Genomic DNA, 21,305 nt, shown 5'->3' on the forward strand with positions numbered 1-21,305 from the left:
TGAAGCCCAATAAAATATAAAACTTCTAAAAATGGGCGTGCCAAATGTTTTTAGGGTATGACTAATTATTTGACACGGTTGTGGATCAATTTCTGGTGTGATTTAAACATTTTTTTAGCAAACTCTCTTCAATGGAATAGAAATGAATGGAAATTTATTGACAGTCCCTAGTCCTAACAAGCGGCATAGAGGGTGGGACTTCCGTGTGAGCTCCCCGCAGCAGGAGAGAGCAGCCCGGCACAGTGAGGAGAGCGACCGCCGTTTCTACGGAGGAGGATATCCAACGTGAAACTAACTTCACCACGGGGTCACAGATTTCGGTTTTCCTGAGCAAAAGCCTTCCTTGCTTTAGACCGATCGATGGAAACTATCCTCTGCTATGACTGCCATGTCACCCTGCTTATTTATGACAGTTTTGAACTGGGGACCTTTCACAGGTTAGGGACACATGGTAACCACAACACTATGGAAATCATATGAAGTGCTGAGCTTTGAACAGGATTGGTGAAATAATGCCAGTCTGAGTGGCCACAAGTGAGAATTATTCCTTGTGCGCATCTCTTTGTGGTCTTCTCCTTGTGGTCTTCTCCTTAATGTATATATAGAAATAAACATAAAAATGAAATCTATAGGAACATTAATAAAAACTAAAATAAGCATGTGTAAAACTATAAAAACATTTGGTTAAGATCCAAAATAAAAGGTATAGGGTATAAAATAATCATTAGATAACAGTCAAGTTCAAAAGTTAAAAAAATAGTATACTAGGAGCAAGAGTTAAAAGCCAAATTAAATAGGGGGGTCTTGAGCCTATTTGTAAAAATATAATTTGTAAAAATGTTAATTTTACAGCTTACTTTTAAACCTTTCAAGCCACGATTGTGATGTCATAACGATGGTCATAACGTAAAAGAAATTCAGAAAAATAAGAAGGCCCACAAACCTAAGACATTTAAAAACCATTAAGAGAACCTTCAAATGGATCCTGAAACATACAGGGAGCCAATGCAGTGATTTTAGAAGCAGTGTAATATGCACCTGCCTTCTGGTCCTCGTCAGCACACATGCAGCAGAAGTTGTTCTGTAAAAGTTGTAGACTTGTGATGTTTCTTTTAGGAAGACCAGAAAGCAGGGCATTGCAATAGTCAATACGACTGGAAATAAAAGCATGGATCAGCATCTCTCTCTATTTGCCCGAGAGAGGATCGGGCGGACTCTGGCTGTATTCCTTAAATGAAAAATAAAATCCTGTTTTGCACCAAGTCCCAGCCACTACGCCACCAGGGCCTGCATCATGGCTGCACTCTGAGAGACTGTGTCACTTTGACGTACTCCAGCAAAGGAACCAAAATTATTCCGAGCCTGGACCTTCTCTGCCAACGTCACACCAGCAGGGGAATTAGCTCAAATGGGAGAGCGCTCGCTTCGCATGTGAGCGGTAGTGGGATCAATGCCCACATTCTCCAAAAGCTCTTTTGTTTTTTGTGATTAAATGTTCCCAAGTATCGAATACTAATCCGGGCCCCAATCCCGATATCTCGGCCAAATACAGCCATAGGTATCATCCTAAACCCAGTCCTAACCGCATTCTCCTGTCTAGCACCTTGTCTTGTCTTGTTGTGGGATCAATGCCCGCAGTCTCCAAGGAGTTCTTTGCCTTAGTCAGACGTGTTATCCATTGCCCCACTAGCCCTCCAGCAAAAGCACCTGCAGTTTAAGTCTAGGTTCTGGATTGTCACTGTTTCACCAAGCGTGAAATTGGGTCCAGAGAGATAAGTCCTTTTTGACAAGACAACAACAAAAGGAGCATCCACTTGCCATGACCCGGATTTGAACCTGGGTTTCAGGTGCTCAGCAGTTGCTCGTGTTTGACTTTCAGAGATCAAACCCCTATCCTTGTTCCCATGTGTCACCTTGGTCATTTTGTAAAAGAGGGAATAGAAAGGCAATGTTCCCACCCAGTTTTAAACAGGGGGCCTTTTGCGTGTGAGGCAAACGGGATAACAACTACACTATGGAAACCCGGAGTGGGGGGGGTTATAAGAGTACTGGCGAAACTCAGAAACAATGAAACATGACGATGTGTCCAAAGTGGGGGCAGATTGGCAATTGTCCAAATGGACAAAGATTTCACCTTGGCAGGGAAAATTGTAGTTCATATGACATGAAAAGGCATTTCTTCAACAAAATGTTTATGAATCAAAAGTCTTATTCTGTTGAAGAAATTCAATCCTTTCTAATGTCATGTGTAGTACACATGTGACATGTACTACAAAGCTCCCCACAAAGGCGAACAAAACGCAACAAAAATGGATACAATCTGGGATTACAACAGTAACTTTCCCATAACTTTATGGAATCAAACCAAAACCAACCTCACTTGAGTTGGCTTGACCAAAGGAGCTGTTGCTATTGTGAGCCATGCATTCATGTACTCTTAGAGTATTCTTAAACCCAGGGAGTGCATTAGGGGACATCCGGATTTGAACTGGAGACTTCTTGATCTGCAGTCAAATGCTCTACCACTGAGCTATACCCCCTCAAGCACACGCAACATGGTGACACGATGGGCACTGAATAAGTTCTGCATATGCACTAAACCAGCACACATCCTCATGGTGACTGGGAGAATTGAACCAACAAAGGTTCACTTCTTGATGGATCATCGAGGTCCAAAAGGTTTACTTAAACATGTTATTCCTTGTGTGCTAGTTCGAGCCCCACATTAGGCGGTTCAGCACTTTTGGTGATACATCGTCAAGATTTCTTTCCTGTGGAAAATTGTGCAACATGCGGAAAATTTCATTGATGAAGTGGAATCGATGCCTGCATTCTCCAACATCGTATTTGATACTTTGATTAATTGCATTCTAATTATGTTTCCTAAAAACACAGGTGGTGTCAAAACTACTGCATTGGTATAGTCCCATGAGGATGGGATTCAAACCCATGCGCGCAGAACACAATGGATTAGCAGTCCAGCACCTTAAGCTCTCGGTCACCTCATCTACTGCAGGACCTTTGTTGACATGGTCTTCTTGACTCCAAATGAGTCCCAACATCTGAATCAGTGTTTTGATGTTGCAGAAAGTGTGGCAGCCTAGTTAGAACCCAACCTTAACCTACAGGTTCTTTTGTTGAATGGCTAGTGGCGCAGTGGATGACATAATCGTATCATGGTTCGTACTCATTGTTGTGTCTGCACCAACCCCGGGTCATGGCAGGTGTGTGTTGCTTTTGTTATTGTCTTGTCTAAAAAGTACTTTTCTCTCAACCCAATTGTAGTCTTGGCGAAACAGTGACAATCCAGGAGCTAACCTTAAATGACAGGTCCTTTTTTTTTACGAATAGTGGGGCAAAGGATAACGCAGCTCAGAAGATTCTAGTTTCAACTCCTGGCTAGCTTGCAAATCTTCTCAATTAACCTGACTCTAAAATTCAAGTTTTAATCGCAGACGAATTAGAAGCAACTGGGAGCAGCAATCAGCACTTTCGAGTCAGAGTTTTTGGTTCTTGCCGGGAAATGGATAACTCTGCTCTTGTCAGTTCCCTGATCGGGAATCGAACCCAGGCCACAGCTGTGACAGCACCGAGTCCCAGCCACGAGACCACCAGGGACTGCACCATGGCTGCACTCTGAAAGGCAGAGACTGTGTCGCTTTGACGTAGTCCAGCAAAGGAACCAAAATAGTTCTGAGACTGGACCTTCTCTGCCAACGCTGCACCAGCAGGGGAGTGAGCTCAAATGGTAGAGTGCTCGCTTAGCATGTGAGAGGTAGCCGGATCAGTGCCCGCATTCTCAAAAATCACTTTTGTTTTTTGTGATTAAATGTTCCCAAGTACCAAACACTAATCCGGGCCCCAATCCCGATATCTACGCCAAATACAGCCATAGGTATCACCCTAAACCCAGTCCTAACCTAAACCCAGTCCTAACTGCATTCTCCTGTCTAACACCTTGTGTTGTCTTGTTGTGGGATCAATGTCCGCAGTCTCCTAGGAGTTTGTTGCCTTTTGTAGAAGAGATGTTAGGATCGGGCTGCACGGTGGCGGCGACCGCACAACTAGGAGACCAGGGTTCAATTCCACCCTCGGCCATCTCCACCCTGGGAGTTTGCATGTTCATGCGTGCATGCGTGGGTTCTCTCCGGGTACTCCAGTTTCCTCCCCCATTCCAAAAACATGCTAGGTTAATTGGCCACTGCAAGTTGTCCATAGGTATGAATGTGAGTGTGAATGGTTGTTTGTCTATATGTGCCCTGGGATTGGCTGGCCACCAGTCCAGGGTGGACCCCACCTCCCGCCCCAAGACAGCTGGGATAGGCTCCAGCACCCCGTGCGACCCTCGTGAGGAAAAGCGGTAGAAAATGAATGAATGAATGAATGAATGAATGTTGGGATCGGAAATGAGTCCAGTATCAATTCTCCTGTCTAGCACCTTGTCTTGTCTTGTTGTGGGATCAATGCCCGCAGTCTCCTAGGAGTTCTTTGCCTTTTGTAGAAGAGATGTTGGGATCGGAAATGAATCCAGGATCGATCCACGTGGGATACCCGGGTCCGATTCCGGGCCAATGCAACATTGCTGTTTTCATACCTTTTATCGTAAAAAGAAGTGCCAAGACCGTTTTCGGGACCAACTGATGACCTCTGAATTAGACCAGAAACGTCCACCTCTCCACCTGAGACTTTCACCTGAGACTCTCCATCACAAGACTTGATTATCTAATCCAAATCCTGTCCATAGTGGCATTCTCAGCCACAGCGTGTTAGAGCCCGCAACCTCAACGCCGTTGAACGCCCGGCCGTACTCACTCGCCCCAAAGCAACAGACCTTCGATAGCTCAGTTGGAAGAGCGGAGGTCTGTAGTGGTTCAAGCTGGCATCCTTAGGTTGCTGGTTCGAGTCCGGCTCGAAGGACAAGGTGTTTCTTATGTTATGTCTGCCAGGAAAAAATGGCAGTACCGCCTTGTCTGAAGGACCTTCGCTTTCCTGTCAATGGAGTTGGACTTGAGTCTTTGTCACACAGTCTGAAATTGGCAAACGGAGAAATTCTGATTGAGTGACCAATGCAGTCTGTCGATTTTAATACATTTCGTCTCAACTCCTGTTGAAAAAGGACAGCCATTTCTGTGAGAGCACAAGACCCCTGGATACCAAAATACTTTGCGCTCATCAAAGAGTAAAGTTGGTGTCCTGGTTTGCAAAGCCTCCATTGTTACACCAGAAGGTGCCAGTCACATCCAAAACAAACGGTTCCATGGTGTAATGGTTAGCACTCTGGACTCTGAATCCAGCGATCCAAGTTCAAGTCTTGGTGGAACCTACTTGCCCTGCAGCAATCGAGTGTTTGGACTGTGTCTTCCTTTAACAGTAAGAGTATGATGACTTATTGACTTACTCTACAAATCAGTGGTAACCGTGGATCAGGATGAGGTCCCCAAACGACGCCAATGTCTGTGACAGCTGATGTCAAGGATCAGCTGATCAGAAGATACTTGGTTTGTGTGCGGGGCCACAAGTCTTTCCAGTTCCAGTTAAAAGCCAGGCTCCTCGTGTAGTTTCCATAAAGTACCAAGGGATTGTCCTGTGGTCCTCGTATTTTGATGCAAAAAGGAGGCGTTTGCAAGTGGACCTCAGACCTGGTCACCTGAACAGGGACTTGAATCCTGGACAATCACATCAAAAGTTGAAGGATTTCATGTGTGTTTGTCTCCTATTTTTTGTGTCTCATGTATGTGTGTCTCCTATTTTCATGTATGTTTGTCTCCTATTTTTTGTGTCTCACTCATATAACTATGCACTACATTTAATCAAGTAGAACCAAGCAGCCTTGGGCATCCCCCGGTAGTTGGAACACACCCTCCGGTCACCCTTCTTGAAAAGGGGGGACCACCACCCCGGTCTGCCAATCCAAAGGTACAGTTCCCGACTTCCATGCGATGTTGAAGAGACGTGTCAGCCAAGACAGTCCCTCAACATCCAGAGCCTTGAGGAATTCTGGGCAGAACTCGTCCACCCCCGGAGTTTTGCCACTGAGGAGCGTCTTAACCACCCCAGATACCTCAGCCACGGTGATGGCACTGTCCACGTATGTGTCCTCAGACTGTGCTTCCTCTATGGAGGCACGGTATATGGCCCATTCGGACTCAATATCCCGGTCCTCCCCCGGTATGCAGGTGAAGCTCTGCCAGAGGTGAGAGTTGAAGACTCGACGAACGGGAGACTCTGCCAGACGTTCCCAGCACACCCTCACTACTCGTTTGGTTCTACCAGGTCTGTCCAGCATCGTCCCCCGCCATCTAATCCAACTCATCACCAGGTGGTGATCAGTTGACAGCTCAGCCCCTCTCTTCACCCGTGAGTCCAGAACATGCGGACGCAGGTCTGATGATACGACTACAAAGTCGATCATAGACCTGCGGCCTAGGGTGTCCTGCTGCCAAGTGCACTTATGGACATCCCTATGTTCGAACATGGTGTTAGTTATGGACAAACTGTGGTTTGCACAGAAGTCCAATAACATCACACCGAACTGCCATTTGGTGCGTACGCACAAATGACAGTCAGGACCCTTTCCCCAGCCCGAAGGCGTAGGGAAATGACCCTCTCGTTCACCGAGGCTGACACTAACACAGAGGCACCAAGCCGGGGGGCTATTAATAAGCCCACACCAACTCGCCGCCTCTCCCCTGCAGGAACTCCAGAGTAGAACAAGGTCCAGCCCCTCTCGAGGAGTTTGGTTCCGGAACCCAAACTGTGGGTCGAGGTGAGTCCGACTATGTTTAGTCGGAATATCTCAACCTCTCGCACAAGTTCAGGTTCCTTCCCCACCAGCGAAGTGACATTCCATGTCCCAAGAACCAGATTTGGCCACCGAAGTCCAGGTCGCCTACGCACCCGCCCTTGACCGCCACCAACACACATTGCACCAGACCCTTATGCTTGCCCCCGTAGGTGGTGGGTCTACGAGGGGGAGATCCCGTGTGGCTTCTTCGGGATGGGCCCGGCTGGGCTCCACGGGTGAAGGCCCGACCACCATGCGCTCGCCTGCGAGCCCCTCCCCCGGGCACATTGTGAGCAAAGCATGGCTCATTGTGAGCCAGCGGAAGGTGCCAGGAGGCTCATTCCAAGTGTGCCTGACGCAGCTTCGCATCCCGTTCTATCTGCAACAGTTTCAGGTGGCTGACAAGCACTGCTGTGGAGTTACAGCTAAAATGAGAAAATGTGTTTCTCTCGCTGTGATAATGTATTTCAAGCAACCTATAGGATTTGTGGTAAAAAATGTCTCCATATATGGCACATGTGTGCCACGTCCAAAAAAGCACTCCACTCGCTCAGAGAAGGCCTCCGAAGCGCGTTTTGGCACTTATGGAACACATTTAGTGTGATGTGCTTTATTGCTTGGCATACACAACCATTGTTCGAAAATGCACTTTATTCGCTCTCAAACACATTGTGAGCAAAGCATGATACGTCATGTCATTGTGAGCCAGCGGAAGGTGCCAGGAGGCTCATTACAAGTGTGCCTCACGCAGCTTTGCATCCCGTTCTATCTGCAACAGTTTCATGTGGCTGAGAAGCACTGCTGTGGAGTTACAGCTAAAATGAGAAAATGTGTTTCTCTCGCTGTGATAATGTATTTCAAGCAACCTATAGGCTTTGTGGTAAAAATTTTCTCCATATATGGCACATGTGTGCCACGTCCAAAAAAGCACTCCACTCGCTCAAAGAAGGCCTCCGAAGAGCGTTTTGGCACTTATGAACACATTTAGTGTGATGTGCTTTATTGCTTTGGCTCACACAACCATTGTTCAAAAAAGCACTTCATTCGCTCTCAAATACGTACATTGTGAGCAAAAGATGATACGGCGCGTCATTGTGAACCAGCGGAAGGTGCCAGGAGGCTCATTCCAACTGTGCCTGACCCAGCTTCGCATCCCGTTCCATCTGCAACAGTTTCAGGTGGCTGAGAAGCACTGCTGTGGAGTTACAGCTAAAATGAGAAAATGTGTTTCTCTCGCTGTGATAATGTATTTCAAGCAACCTATAGGCTTTGTGGTAAAAATTTCTCCATATATGGCATATGTGTGCCACGTCCAAAAAAGCACTCCACTCGCTCAGAGAAGAGCGTTTTGGCACTTATGGAACACATTTAGTGTGATGTGCTTTATTGCTTGGCACACACAACCATTGTTCAAAAAAGCACTCCACTCGCTCAAAGAAGGCCTCCGAAGAGCGTTTTGGCACTTATGGAACACGTTTAGTGTGATGTGCTTTACTGCTTGGCTCACACAACCATTGTTCAAAAAAGCACTTTATTCGATCTCAAATACATTGTGAGCAAAGGATGATACGGCGCGTCATTGTGAACCAGCGGAAGGTGCCAGGAGGCTCATTCTAAGCGTGCCTGACGCAGCTTCGCATCCCGTTCTATCTGCAACAGTTTCAGGTGGCTGAGAAGCACTGCTGTGGAGTTACAGCTAAAATGAGAAAATGTGTTTCTCTCGCTGTGATAATGTATTTCAAGCAACCTATAGGCTTTGTGGTAAAAAATTTCTCCATATATGGCATATGTGTGCCACGTCCAAAAAAGCACTCCACTCGCTCAGAGAAGAGCGGTTTGGCACTTATGGAACACATTTAGTGTGATGTGCTTTATTGCTTGGCACACACAACCATTGTTCAAAAAAGCACTCCACTCGCTCAAAGAAGGCCTCCGAAGAGCGTTTTGGCACTTATGGAACACGTTTAGTGTGATGTGCTTTATTGCTTGGCTCACACAACCATTGTTCAAAAAAGCACTTCATTCGCTCTCAAATACATTGTGAGCAAAGGATGATACGGCGCGTCATTGTGAACCAGCGGAAGGTGCCAGGAAGCTCATTCCAAGTGTGCTTGACGCAGCTTCGCATCCCGTTCTATCTGCAACAGTTTCAGGTGGCTGAGAAGCACTGCTGTGGAGTTACAGCTAAAATGAGAAAATGTGTTTCTCTCGCTGTGATAATGTATTTCAAGCAACCAATAGGCTTTGTGGTAAAATTTTTCTCCATATATGACACATGTGTGCCACGTCCAAAAAAGCACTCCACTCGCTCAAATAAGGCCTCCGAAGAGCGTTTTGGCACTTATGAACACATTTAGTGTGATGTGCTTTATTGCTTTGGCTCACACAACCATTGTTCAAAAAAGCACTTCATTCGCTCTCAAATACATTGTGAGCAAAAGATGATACGGCGCGTCATTGTGAACCAGCAGAAGGTGCCAGGAGGCTCATTCCAAGTGTGCTTGACGCAGCTTCGCATCCCGTTCTATCTGCAACAGTTTCAGGTGGCTGAGAAGCACTGCTGTGGAGTTACAGCTAAAATGAGAAAATGTGTTTCTCTCGCTGTGATAATGTATTTCAAGCAACTTATAGGCTTTGTGGTAAAATTTTTCTCCATATATGGCACATGTGTGCCACGTCCAAAAAAGCACTCCACTCGCTCAGAGAAGAGCGTTTTGGCACTTATGGAACACATTTAGTGTGATGTGCTTTATTGCTTGGCTCACACAACCATTGTTCAAAAAAGCACTTTGTTCGCTCTCAAATACATTGTGAGCAAAGGATGATACGGCGCGTCATTGTGAACCAGCGGAAGGTGCCAGGAGGCTCATTCCAACTGTGCCTGACCCAGCTTCGCATTCCGTTCCATCTGCAACAGTTTCAGGTGGCTGAGAAGCACTGCTGTGGAGTTACAGCTAAAATGAGAAAATGTGTTCCTCTCGCTGTGATAATGTATTTCAAGCAACCTATAGGCTTTGTGGTAAAAAATTTCTCCATATATGGCATATGTGTGCCACGTCCAAAAAAGCACTCCACTCGCTCAGAGAAGAGCGTTTTGGCACTTATGGAACACGTTTAGTGTGATGTGCTTTATTGCTTGGCTCACACAACCATTGTTCAAAAAAGCACTTTATTCGCTCTCAAATACATTGTGAGCAAAGGATGATACGGCGCGTCATTGTGAACCAGCGGAAGGTGCCAGGAGGCTCATTCTAAGCGTGCCTGACGCAGCTTTGCATCCCGTTCTATCTGCAACAGTTTCAGGTGGCTGTGTAGCACTGCTGTGAAGTTACAGCTAAAATGAGAAAATGTGTTTCTCTCGCTGTGATAATGTATTTCAAGCAACCTATAGGATTTGTGGTAAAAATTTTCTCCATATATGGCACATGTGTGCCACGTCCAAAAAAGCACTCCACTCGCTCAGAGAAGAGCGTTTTGGCACTTATGGAACACATTAAGTGTGATGTGCTTTATTGCTTGGCACACACAACCATTGTTCAAAAAAGCACTTTATTCGCTCTCAAACACATTGTGAGCAAAGCATGATTCGTCATGTCATTGTGAGCCAGCGGAAGGTGCCAGGAAGCTCATTCCAAGTGTGCTTGACGCAGCTTCGCATCCCGTTCTATCTGCAACAGTTTCAGGTGGCTGAGAAGCACTGCTGTGGAGTTACAGCTAAAATGAGAAAATGTGTTTCTCTCGCTGTGATAATGTATTTCAAGCAACCTATAGGCTTTGTGGTAAAACATTTCTCCATATATGGCACATGTGTGCCACGTCCAAAAAAGCACTCCACTCGCTCAGAGAAGAGCGTTTTGGCACTTATGGAACACATTAAGTGTGATGTGCTTTATTGCTTGGCACACACAACCATTGTTCAAAAAAAGCACTGTATTCGCTCTCAAATACATTGTGAGCAAAGGATGATCGGCGGGTCATTGTGAACCAGCGGAAGGTGCCACGAGGCTCATTCTAAGTGTGCCTGACGCAGCTTCGCATCCCGTTCCATCTGCAACAGTTTCAGGTGGCTGAGAAGCACTGCTGTGGAGTTACAGCTAAAATGAGAAAATGTGTTTCTCTCGCTGTGATAATGTATTTCAAGCAACCTATAGGCTTTGTGGTAAAAAATTTCTCCATATATGGCATATGTGTGCCACGTCCAAAAAAGCACTCCACTCGCTCAGAGAAGAGCGGTTTGGCACTTATGGAACACATTTAGTGTGATGTGCTTTATTGCTTGGCTCACACAACCATTGTTCAAAAAAGCACTTTGTTCGCTCTCAAATACATTGTGAGCAAAGGATGATACGGCGCGTCATTGTGAACCAGCGGAAGGTGCCAGGAGGCTCATTCCAACTGTGCCTGACCCAGCTTCGCATTCCGTTCCATCTGCAACAGTTTCAGGTGGCTGAGAAGCACTGCTGTGGAGTTACAGCTAAAATGATAAAATGTGTTCCTCTCGCTGTGATAATGTATTTCAAGCAACCTATAGGCTTTGTGGTAAAAATTTTCTTCATATATGGCATATGTGTGCCACGTCCAAAAAAGCACTCCACTCGCTCAGAGAAGAGCGTTTTGGCACTTATGGAACACATTTAGTGTGATGTGCTTTATTGCTTGGCACACACAACCATTGTTCAAAAAAGCACTCCACTCGCTCAAAGAAGGCCTCCGAAGAGCGTTTTGGCACTTATGGAACACGTTTAGTGTGATGTGCTTTATTGCTTGGCTCACACAACCATTGTTCAAAAAAGCACTTTATTCGCTCTCAAATACATTGTGAGCAAAGGATGATACGGCGCGTCATTGTGAACCAGCGGAAGGTGCCAGGAGGCTCATTCTAAGCGTGCCTGACGCAGCTTTGCATCCCGTTCTATCTGCAACAGTTTCAGGTGGCTGTGTAGCACTGCTGTGAAGTTACAGCTAAAATGAGAAAATGTGTTTCTCTCGCTGTGATAATGTATTTCAAGCAACCTATAGGCTTTGTGGTAAAAATTTTCTCCATATATGGCACATGTGTGCCACGTCCAAAAAAGCACTCCACTCGCTCAGAGAAGAGCGTTTTGGCACTTCTGGAACACATTTAGTATGATGTGCTTTATTGCTTGGCACACACAACCATTGTTCAAAAAAAGCACTGTATTCGCTCTCAAATACATTGTGAGCAAAGGATGATCGGCGGGTCATTGTGAACCAGCGGAAGGTGCCACGAGGCTCATTGTAAGTGTGCCTGACGCAGCTTCGCATCCCGTTCCATCTGCAACAGTTTCAGGTGGCTGAGAAGCACTGCTGTGGAGTTACAGCTAAAATGAGAAAATGTGTTTCTCTCGCTGTGATAATGTATTTCAAGCAACCTATAGGCTTTGTGGTAAAAATTTTCTCCATATATGACACATGTGTGCCACGTCCAAAAAAGCACTCCACTCGCTCAAATAAGGCCTCCGAAGAGCGTTTTGGCACTTATGAACACATTTAGTGTGATGTGCTTTATTGCTTTGGCTCACACAACCATTGTTCAAAAAAGCACTCCACTCGCTCAAACAAAGGCCTCCGAAGAGCGTTTTGGCACTTATGGAACACGTTTAGTGTGATGTGCTTTATTGCTTGGCTCACACAACCATTGTTCAAAAAAGCACTTTATTCGCTCTCAAATACATTGTGAGCAGAGGATGATACGGCGCGTCATTGTGAACCAGCGGAAGGTGCCAGGAAGCTCATTCCAAGTGTGCTTGACGCAGCTTCGCATCCCGTTCTATCTGCAACAGTTTCAGGTGGCTGAGAAGCACTGCTGTGGAGTTACAGCTAAAATGAGAAAATGTGTTTCTCTCGCTGTGATAATGTATTTCAAGCAACCTATAGGCTTTGTGGTAAAAATTTTCTCCATATATGGCACATGTGTGCCACGTCCAAAAAAGCACTCCACTCGCTCAGAGAAGAGCGTTTTGGCACTTATGGAACACATTAAGTGTGATGTGCTTTATTGCTTGGCACACACAACCATTGTTCAAAAAAGCACTTTATTCGCTCTCAAACACATTGTGAGCAAAGCATGATTCGTCATGTCATTGTGAACCAGCGGAAGGTGCCAGGAGGCTCATTCTAAGCGTGCCTGACGTAGCTTTGCATCCCGTTCTATCTGCAACAGTTTCAGGTGGCTGAGAAGCACTGCTGTGGAGTTACAGCTAAAATGAGAAAATGTGTTTCTCTCGCTGTGATAATGTATTTCAAGCAACCTATAGGCTTTGTGGTAAAAAATTTCTCCATATATGGCATATGTGTGCCACGTCCAAAAAAGGACTCCACTCGCTCAGAGAAGAGCGTTTTGGCACTTATGGAACACATTTAGTGTGATGTGCTTTATTGCTTGGCACACACAACCATTGTTCAAAAAAGCACTTTATTCGCTCTCAAATACATTGTGAGCAAAGGATGATACGGCGCGTCATTGTGAACCAGCGGAAGGTGCCAGGAAGCTCATTCCAAGTGTGCTTGACGCAGCTTCGCATCCCGTTCTATCTGCAACAGTTTCAGGTGGCTGAGAAGCACTGCTGTGGAGTTACAGCTAAAATGAGAAAATGTGTTTCTCTCGCTGTGATAATGTATTTCAAGCAACCTATAGGCTTTGTGGTAAAAAATTTCTCCATATATGACATATGTGTGCCACGTCCAAAAAAGCACTCCACTCGCTCAGAGAAGAGCGTTTTGGCACTTATGGAACACATTAAGTGTGATGTGCTTTATTGCTTGGCACACACAACCATTGTTCAAAAAAGCACTTTATTCGCTCTCAAACACATTGTGAGCAAAGCATGATTCGTCATGTCATTGTGAGCCAGCGGAAGGTGCCAGGAAGCTCATTCCAAGTGTGCTTGACGCAGCTTCGCATCCCGTTCTATCTGCAACAGTTTCAGGTGGCTGAGAAGCACTGCTGTGGAGTTACAGCTAAAATGAGAAAATGTGTTTCTCTCGCTGTGATAATGTATTTCAAGCAACCTATAGGCCAGGGGTCGGCAACCTGCGGCTCCGGAGCCGCATGCGGCTCTTTCATCCTTAAACTGCGGCTCCGAGTGGCTTGGGAAAATAAATTACTTTAAAAAAGTATTTATGTGTATTTTATTTGTGTTAGTTATTTTTTTAGTGTTTTAGTTCTAAATTGGAAGATCTTGATGCGATCTTGAAATATTAAATATTGAAATATTAATAAATAAGTATATTTAATTGTTTTTTGTCGCTCAAAAAACACGTCAGACTCGCGAAAGCCGGTATTCCCGCCCGAACGTCATACCAATTTTCAACCCCAACAAGGACAGATATGGAGAAATCTAAGAAAAGAAAGATATCATAGGAAAATAGATCGTTCATTGATGCTTGGGCAGATTCATTTGCTTTCACCTCTAACGAGAGTGGCCTACCAGTATGCCTAATTTGTGGTGAAAAACTGGCCAACAATAAACGGTCAAATGTCGCAAGACATTTCAATAATACACACGCAGCCTTTGCTGAAAAATATCCCGAGGGAGAAGAGAGAAAAAAGGCTGTTAAGGAACTGGCACGGAAGGCTGATCTGACGAAAAATCAATTCAAGAGGTGGGTAAAGTCTTCAAATTCATCTACGCATGCAAGTTTTGTGGCCGCTATGGAAATAGTCAGGCATGGGAAACCGTTCACAGATGGAGAATATATGAAAGAATCATTCCTTAAGATTTCAGAACACCTATTCGCGGACTTTAAAAACAAGTCTGAAATTGTGCAGAAAATCAGAGAGATGCCTCTCTCTGCGAAGACCGTCAAAGACAGAACCATAAAAATGGCAGAAAATATCACAAAACAACAAATTAAAGACATCAATTCAGCTGCAGCGTACTCAATCGCCTGTGATGTGTCAAAAGACATAAATGATATTGAACAAATAGCGCTGTTCTGCCGATATGTGAACTCCACTGGACCGCAGGAAGAAATGGTTGAGCTGATACCACTAAGATGCCAGACACGAGGGGAGGATGTCTGTGAGGCTGTTTTTGAGTGTTTACGAGCCAAAGAAATAAAAACAACCCACCTAGTGTCAGTAGCTACCGATGGGGCACCAAGCATGACTGGAGCGCACAGGGGCTTTGTGGCGCTGCTGCAGAAATCACTGGATAGAAAGCTTCTGACTTTTCACTGCATCCTGCACCAAGAGGCATTGTGCGCGCAAACATTCCCTCCAGAATGCACAGAGGTCATGAATGTTGTCATTCAAATTGTCAATAAAATATTGGCAAATGGTTTAAATCACCGCCAATTCCGTGCATTATTGGATGAGGTGGAGAGCACGTTCTCTGATCTGCTGCTGCACAACAGAGTCCGGTGGCTGTCCAGAGGAGAGGTGCTGAAACGCTTTGCTGCATGTCTGGAAGAGCTGAAAACTTTCCTGAGAAGCAAAGGACTCTCCTTCCCTGAGCTGGAACAGCCAGAGTGGCTGGAAAAGCTGCACTTCATGGTGGACATGACAGCACACCTGAACACGCTGAACACGACTCTTCAGGGGAGAGGAGCCACAGCGCTGAACATGCTGGAGGAGGTGTTGGCGTTTGAGCGCAAACTGACAGTTTTATCCAGAGATTTGCAGAGAGGCACACTGTCTCACTTCCCCTCTTTAAGGGAGTTCAAACAAGATCACAAGCTGATCAATTCAGAGTATTTGCAGTCTGCAATCACCACAATGCAAGCGTCATTTGAAAAACGATTCCGTGAGTTCAGAGAGGAAAAAACAACACTGTCCTTCCCCGTCACTCCCCTAAACATCGATCCATCCCTGCTAAATGTGACTGCATTTCCAGGTGTGAGTCAACCTGATCTGGAGCTGGAGTTGGCTGACATAGCTGACAAAGACATGTGGGTATCCAAATTCAAACGCTTGACAGGCGATCTTGAAGATGTTGCCCGTCAGAAGGCCACTCTTGCTCAGAATCACAAATGGAGTGATATTAAGAACCTTCCAAGACCGGACAAACTTATGTTTGAAACCTGGAATGCCATCCCCGACACCTACATGAACATGAAGAAATATGCCTTTGGAGTCCTGTCGATCTTCGGATCCACATATGCATGTGAGCAGCTATTCTCCACCATGAACTACATTAAAAACAAACACCGTACACGCCTCGCAGATGACAGCTTACAGTACTGCGTAAAAATGAAAGTGACTTCGTACAGCCCGGATTTGCAGACGCTGAGCGCAGAGGTTCAGGAGCAGAAGTCCCATTAACAAGGTAAAATAAATATTTATGCAGATATTTTACAAATATTTATTTTTCATTGTTTAGTGACACAGTGCTTTTTTTCCCAATTTATTTTTTTTAATTCAGGTCAATGCCGCTACATGCCAATGTGGCAGTGGCTCAGGCTTTCTGGCTCAGAGAGGCTGTAAAAGCTTGGAGTGATCGTCATCTTGATTTCCAACTTTTATTTAATCATTTAAGTGATTTGATCAAGTTCATTGATTTATTGAACAATTAGATTTTTTCTTTCTTTCTTTCTGCTGAACAGTAAAAAAAGTTTTTCAAGTTTGCTGTAACATTGGTGTAGGAATCTACAATCTGGACTCTGTTCGAATGAGCAATGTTTAATATAACTTTTTTTTTTTAAGGAACCAGCAAAAAGTGCAAACTACAAAAAGTGCAAAAAAAGCAAAAGAATGTGAAGTGACTGAATGTCTGTACAAATATTATGCAGTTATTAAAAGATAAACAGATGGTGTTTGAATTTAAAATATGCTCGAAATCCAAGAAGCTTATGAGGACATTGTAGCACGTTTTTGCTTTTGTTTGCTACATGGATTATTTAAGTTCAGCCTTTTAATTTATTTGAAAGAGACATTTAGACATTGTTATTATTTTTCAAGAACTCAAAATGTGAATGTTCAAGAATGTTCAGAATGTTCAAAATGTGTTCATTAAAAAATAAATTTAATTTTCTCTGTAGCACTTTGTGGATTTCTTAAGCAACACTTTATAGCCCATCTTCAAAAGGGTAGTCAAAGCACTAATAAGTTTTAGTTTATTTTTTACTTTCTAATAAATGTGTTTTTTCCCCATTTTAGATGTCAAAATGTATTTGCGGCTCTCAGTGTTTTTTTTAGGTGGAAACTGGGTTCAAATGGCTCTTTTGGTGTGAAAGGTTGCCGACCCCTGCTATAGGCTTTGTGGTAAAAAATTTCTCCATATATGGCACATGTGTGCCACGTCCAAAAAAGCACTCCACTCGCTCAGAGAAGAGCGTTTTGGCACTTATGGAACACATTAAGTGTGATGTGCTTTATTGCTTGGCACACACAACCATTGTTCAAAAAAAGCACTGTATTCGCTCTCAAATACATTGTGAGCAAAGGATGATCGGCGGGTCATTGTGAACCAGCGGAAGGTGCCACGAGGCTCATTCTAAGTGTGCCTGACGCAGCTTCGCATCCCGTTCCATCTGCAACAGTTTCAGGTGGCTGAGAAGCACTGCTGTGGAGTTACAGCTAAAATGAGAAAATGTGTTTCTCTCGCTGTGATAATGTATTTCAAGCAACCTATAGGCTTTGTGGTAAAATTTTTCTCCATATATGGCACATGTGTGCCACGTCCAAAAAAGCACTCCACTCGCTCAGAGAAGAGCGTTTTGGCACTTATGGAACAAATTTAGTGTGATGTGCTTTATTGCTTGGCTCACACAACCATTGTTCAAAAAAGCACTTTGTTCGCTCTCAAATACATTGTGAGCAAAGGATGATACGGCGCGTCATTGTGAACCAGCGGAAGGTGCCAGGAGGCTCATTCCAACTGTGCCTGACCCAGCTTCGCATCCCGTTCCATCTGCAACAGTTTCAGGTGGCTGAGAAGCACTGCTGTGGAGTTACAGCTAAAATGAGAAAATGTGTTTCTCTCGCTGTGATAATGTATTTCAAGCAACCTATAGGCTTTGTGGTAAAAAATTTCTCCATATATGGCATATGTGTGCCACGTCCAAAAAAGCACTCCACTCGCTCAGAGAAGAGCGTTTTGGCACTTATGGAACACATTTAGTGTGATGTGCTTTATTGCTTGGCACACACAACCATTGTTCAAAAAAGCACTCCACTCGCTCAAAGAAGGCCTCCGAAGAGCGTTTTGGCACTTATGGAACACGTTTAGTGTGATGTGCTTTATTGCTTGGCTCACACAACCATTGTTCAAAAAAGCACTTTATTCGCTCTCAAATACATTGTGAGCAAAGGATGATACGGCGCGTCAATGTGAACCAGCGGAAGGTGCCAGGAAGCTCATTCCAAGTGTGCTTGACGCAGCTTCGCATCCCGTTCTATCTGCAACAGTTTCAGGTGGCTGAGAAGCACTGCATGGAGTTACAGCTAAAATGAGAAAATGTGTTTCTCTCGCTGTGATAATGTATTTCAAGCAACCTATAGGCTTTCTGGTAAAACATTTCTCCATATATGGCACATGTGTGCCACGTCCAAAAAAGCACTCCACTCGCTCAGAGAAGAGCGTTTTGGCACTTATGGAACACATTAAGTGTGATGTGCTTTATTGCTTGGCACACACAACCATTGTTCAAAAAAAGCACTGTATTCGCTCTCAAATACATTGTGAGCAAAGGATGATCGGCGGGTCATTGTGAACCAGCGGAAGGTGCCACGAGGCTCATTCTAAGTGTGCCTGACGCAGCTTCGCATCCCGTTCCATCTGCAACAGTTTCAGGTGGCTGAGAAGCACTGCTGTGGAGTTACAGCTAAAATGAGAAAATGTGTTTCTCTCGCTGTGATAATGTATTTCAAGCAACCTATAGGCTTTGTGGTAAAAATTTTCTCCATATATGACACATGTGTGCCACGTCCAAAAAAGCACTCCACTCGCTCAGAGAAGAGCGTTTTGGCACTTATGGAACACATTTAGTATGATGTGTTTTATTGCTTGGCACACACAACTATTGTTCTAAAAAGCACTCCACTCGCTCAAACAAAGGCCTCCGAAGAGCGTTTTGGCACTTATGGAACACGTTTAGTGTGATGTACTTTATTGCTTGGCTCACACAACCATTGTTCAAAAAAGCACTTCATTCGCTCTCAAATACATTGTGAGCAAAGGATGATACGGCGCGTCATTGTGAACCAGCGGAAGGTGCCAGGAGGCTCATTCTAAGCGTGCCTGACGCAGCTTCGCATCCCGTTCTATCTGCAACAGTTTCAGGTGGCTGAGAAGCACTGCTGTGGAGTTACAGCTAAAATGAGAAAATGTGTTTCTCTCGCTGTGATAATGTATTTCAAGCAACCTATAGGCTTTGTGGTAAAAATTTCTCCATATATGGCATATGTGTGCCACGTCCAAAAAAGCACTCCACTCGCTCAGAGAAGAGCGTTTTGGCACTTATGGAACACATTTAGTGTGATGTGCTTTATTGCTTGGCACACACAACCATTGTTCAAAAAAGCACTCCACTCGCTCAAACAAAGGCCTCCGAAGAGCGTTTTGGCACTTATGGAACACGTTTAGTGTGATGTACTTTATTGCTTGGCTCACACAACCATTGTTCAAAAAAGCACTTCATTCGCTCTCAAATACATTGTGAGCAAAGGATGATACGGCGCGTCATTGTGAACCAGCAGAAGGTGCCAGGAGGCCCATTCCAAGTGTGCTTGACGCAGCTTCGCATCCCGTTCTATCTGCAACAGTTTCAGGTGGCTGAGAAGCACTGCTGTGGAGTTACAGCTAAAATGAGAAAATGTGTTTCTCTCGCTGTGATAATGTATTTCAAGCAACCTATAGGCTTTGTGGTAAAAATTTCTCCATATATGGCATATGTGTGCCACGTCCAAAAAAGCACTCCACTCGCTCAGAGAAGAGCGTTTTGGCACTTATGGAACACATTTAGTGTGATGTGCTTTATTGCTTGGCACACACAACCATTGTTCAAAAAAGCACTCCACTCGCTCAAAGAAGGCCTCCGAAGAGCGTTTTGGCACTTATGGAACACGTTTAGTGTGATGTGCTTTATTGCTTGGCTCACACAACCATTGTTCAAAAAAGCACTTTATTCGCTCTCAAATACATTGTGAGCAAAGGATGATACGGCGCGTCATTGTGAACCAGCGGAAGGTGCCAGGAGGCTCATTCTAAGCGTGCCTGACGCAGCTTCGCATCCCGTTCTATCTGCAACAGTTTCAGGTGGCTGTGTAGCACTGCTGTGAAGTTACAGCTAAAATGAGAAAATGTGTTTCTCTCGCTGTGATAATGTATTTCAAGCAACCTATAGGCTTTGTGGTAAAATTTTTCTCCATATATGGCACATGTGTGCCACGTCCAAAAAAGCACTCCACTCGCTCAGAGAAGAGCGTTTTGGCACTTATGGAACACATTTAGTGTGATGTGCTTTATTGCTTGGCACACACAACCATTGTTCAAAAAAGCACTCCACTCGCTCAAACAAAGGCCTCCGAAGAGCGTTTTGGCACTTATGGAACACGTTTAGTGTGATGTACTTTATTGCTTGGCTCACACAACCATTGTTCAAAAAAGCACTTCATTCGCTCTCAAATACATTGTGAGCAAAGGATGATACGGCGCGTCATTGCGAACCAGCAGAAGGTGCCAGGAGGCCCATTCCAAGTGTGCTTGACGCAGCTTCGCATCCCGTTCTATCTGCAACAGTTTCAGGTGGCTGAGAAGCACTGCTGTGGAGTTACAGCTAAAATGAGAAAATGTGTTTCTCTCGCTGTGATAATGTATTTCAAGCAACCTATAGGCTTTGTGGTAAAAATTTCTCCATATATGGCATATGTGTGCCACGTCCAAAAAAGCACTCCACTCGCTCAGAGAAGAGCGTTTTGGCACTTATGGAACACATTTAGTGTGATGTGCTTTATTGCTTGGCACACACAACCATTGTTCAAAAAAGCACTCCACTCGCTCAAAGAAGGCCTCCGAAGAGCGTTTTGGCACTTATGGAACACGTTTAGTGTGATGTGCTTTATTGCTTGGCTCACACAACCATTGTTCAAAAAAGCACTTTATTCGCTCTCAAATACATTGTGAGCAAAGGATGATACGGCGCGTCATTGTGAACCAGCGGAAGGTGCCAGGAGGCTCATTCTAAGCGTGCCTGACGCAGCTTCGCATCCCGTTCTATCTGCAACAGTTTCAGGTGGCTGTGTAGCACTGCTGTGAAGTTACAGCTAAAATGAGAAAATGTGTTTCTCTCGCTGTGATAATGTATTTCAAGCAACCTATAGGCTTTGTGGTAAAAATTTTCTCCATATATGGCACATGTGTGCCACGTCCAAAAAAGCACTCCACTCGCTCAAATAAGGCCTCCGAAGAGCGTTTTGGCACTTATGGAACACGTTTAGTGTGATGTACTTTATTGCTTGGCTCACACAACCATTGTTCAAAAAAGCACTTCATTCGCTCTCAAATACATTGTGAGCAAAGGATGATACGGCGCGTCATTGTGAACCAGCAGAAGGTGC

General features: G+C 44.7%; 2 protein-coding genes and 3 non-coding genes across 5 annotated transcripts in view; 4 read left to right on the plus strand and 1 right to left on the minus strand.

Annotated features, from left to right (window-relative positions):
* Positions 1-2,468: 2,468 nt before the first annotated feature.
* Positions 2,469-2,540, minus strand: trnac-gca (transfer RNA cysteine (anticodon GCA)). The gene has a single exon. It is a non-coding gene; the product is annotated as a tRNA-Cys (tRNA).
* Positions 2,541-4,830: 2,290 nt separating this feature from the next.
* trnay-gua (transfer RNA tyrosine (anticodon GUA)) lies at positions 4,831-4,917 on the plus strand. Its single transcript is given in 2 exon segments — positions 4,831-4,867; positions 4,882-4,917. It is a non-coding gene; the product is annotated as a tRNA-Tyr (tRNA).
* A 334-nt stretch (positions 4,918-5,251) lies between these two features.
* On the plus strand, positions 5,252-5,323 carry trnaq-cug (transfer RNA glutamine (anticodon CUG)). Its single transcript has one exon. It is a non-coding gene; the product is annotated as a tRNA-Gln (tRNA).
* Positions 5,324-14,912: 9,589 nt separating this feature from the next.
* LOC131138262 (general transcription factor II-I repeat domain-containing protein 2A-like) lies at positions 14,913-16,265 on the plus strand. The gene is made up of 2 exons (XM_058087056.1): positions 14,913-16,074; positions 16,171-16,265. Exon 1 carries the CDS (start codon positions 14,913-14,915, stop codon positions 16,068-16,070), a length of 1,158 nt encoding a protein of 385 aa, XP_057943039.1. The 3' UTR covers positions 16,071-16,074; positions 16,171-16,265.
* The window catches only part of LOC131138263 (uncharacterized), a 47,928-nt gene continuing 42,797 nt past the window's right edge, over positions 16,175-21,305 (plus strand). The window contains exon 1 of the mRNA XM_058087057.1: positions 16,175-16,241. Within this exon, the coding sequence (XP_057943040.1) occupies positions 16,175-16,241 (67 nt within the window). The remainder of the gene's footprint in view (positions 16,242-21,305) is intronic.

The sequence above is a fragment of the Doryrhamphus excisus genome, chromosome 11 (assembly GCF_030265055.1).
Source record: "Doryrhamphus excisus isolate RoL2022-K1 chromosome 11, RoL_Dexc_1.0, whole genome shotgun sequence".
NCBI classification, from domain to species: Eukaryota; Metazoa; Chordata; class Actinopteri; order Syngnathiformes; family Syngnathidae; genus Doryrhamphus; species Doryrhamphus excisus.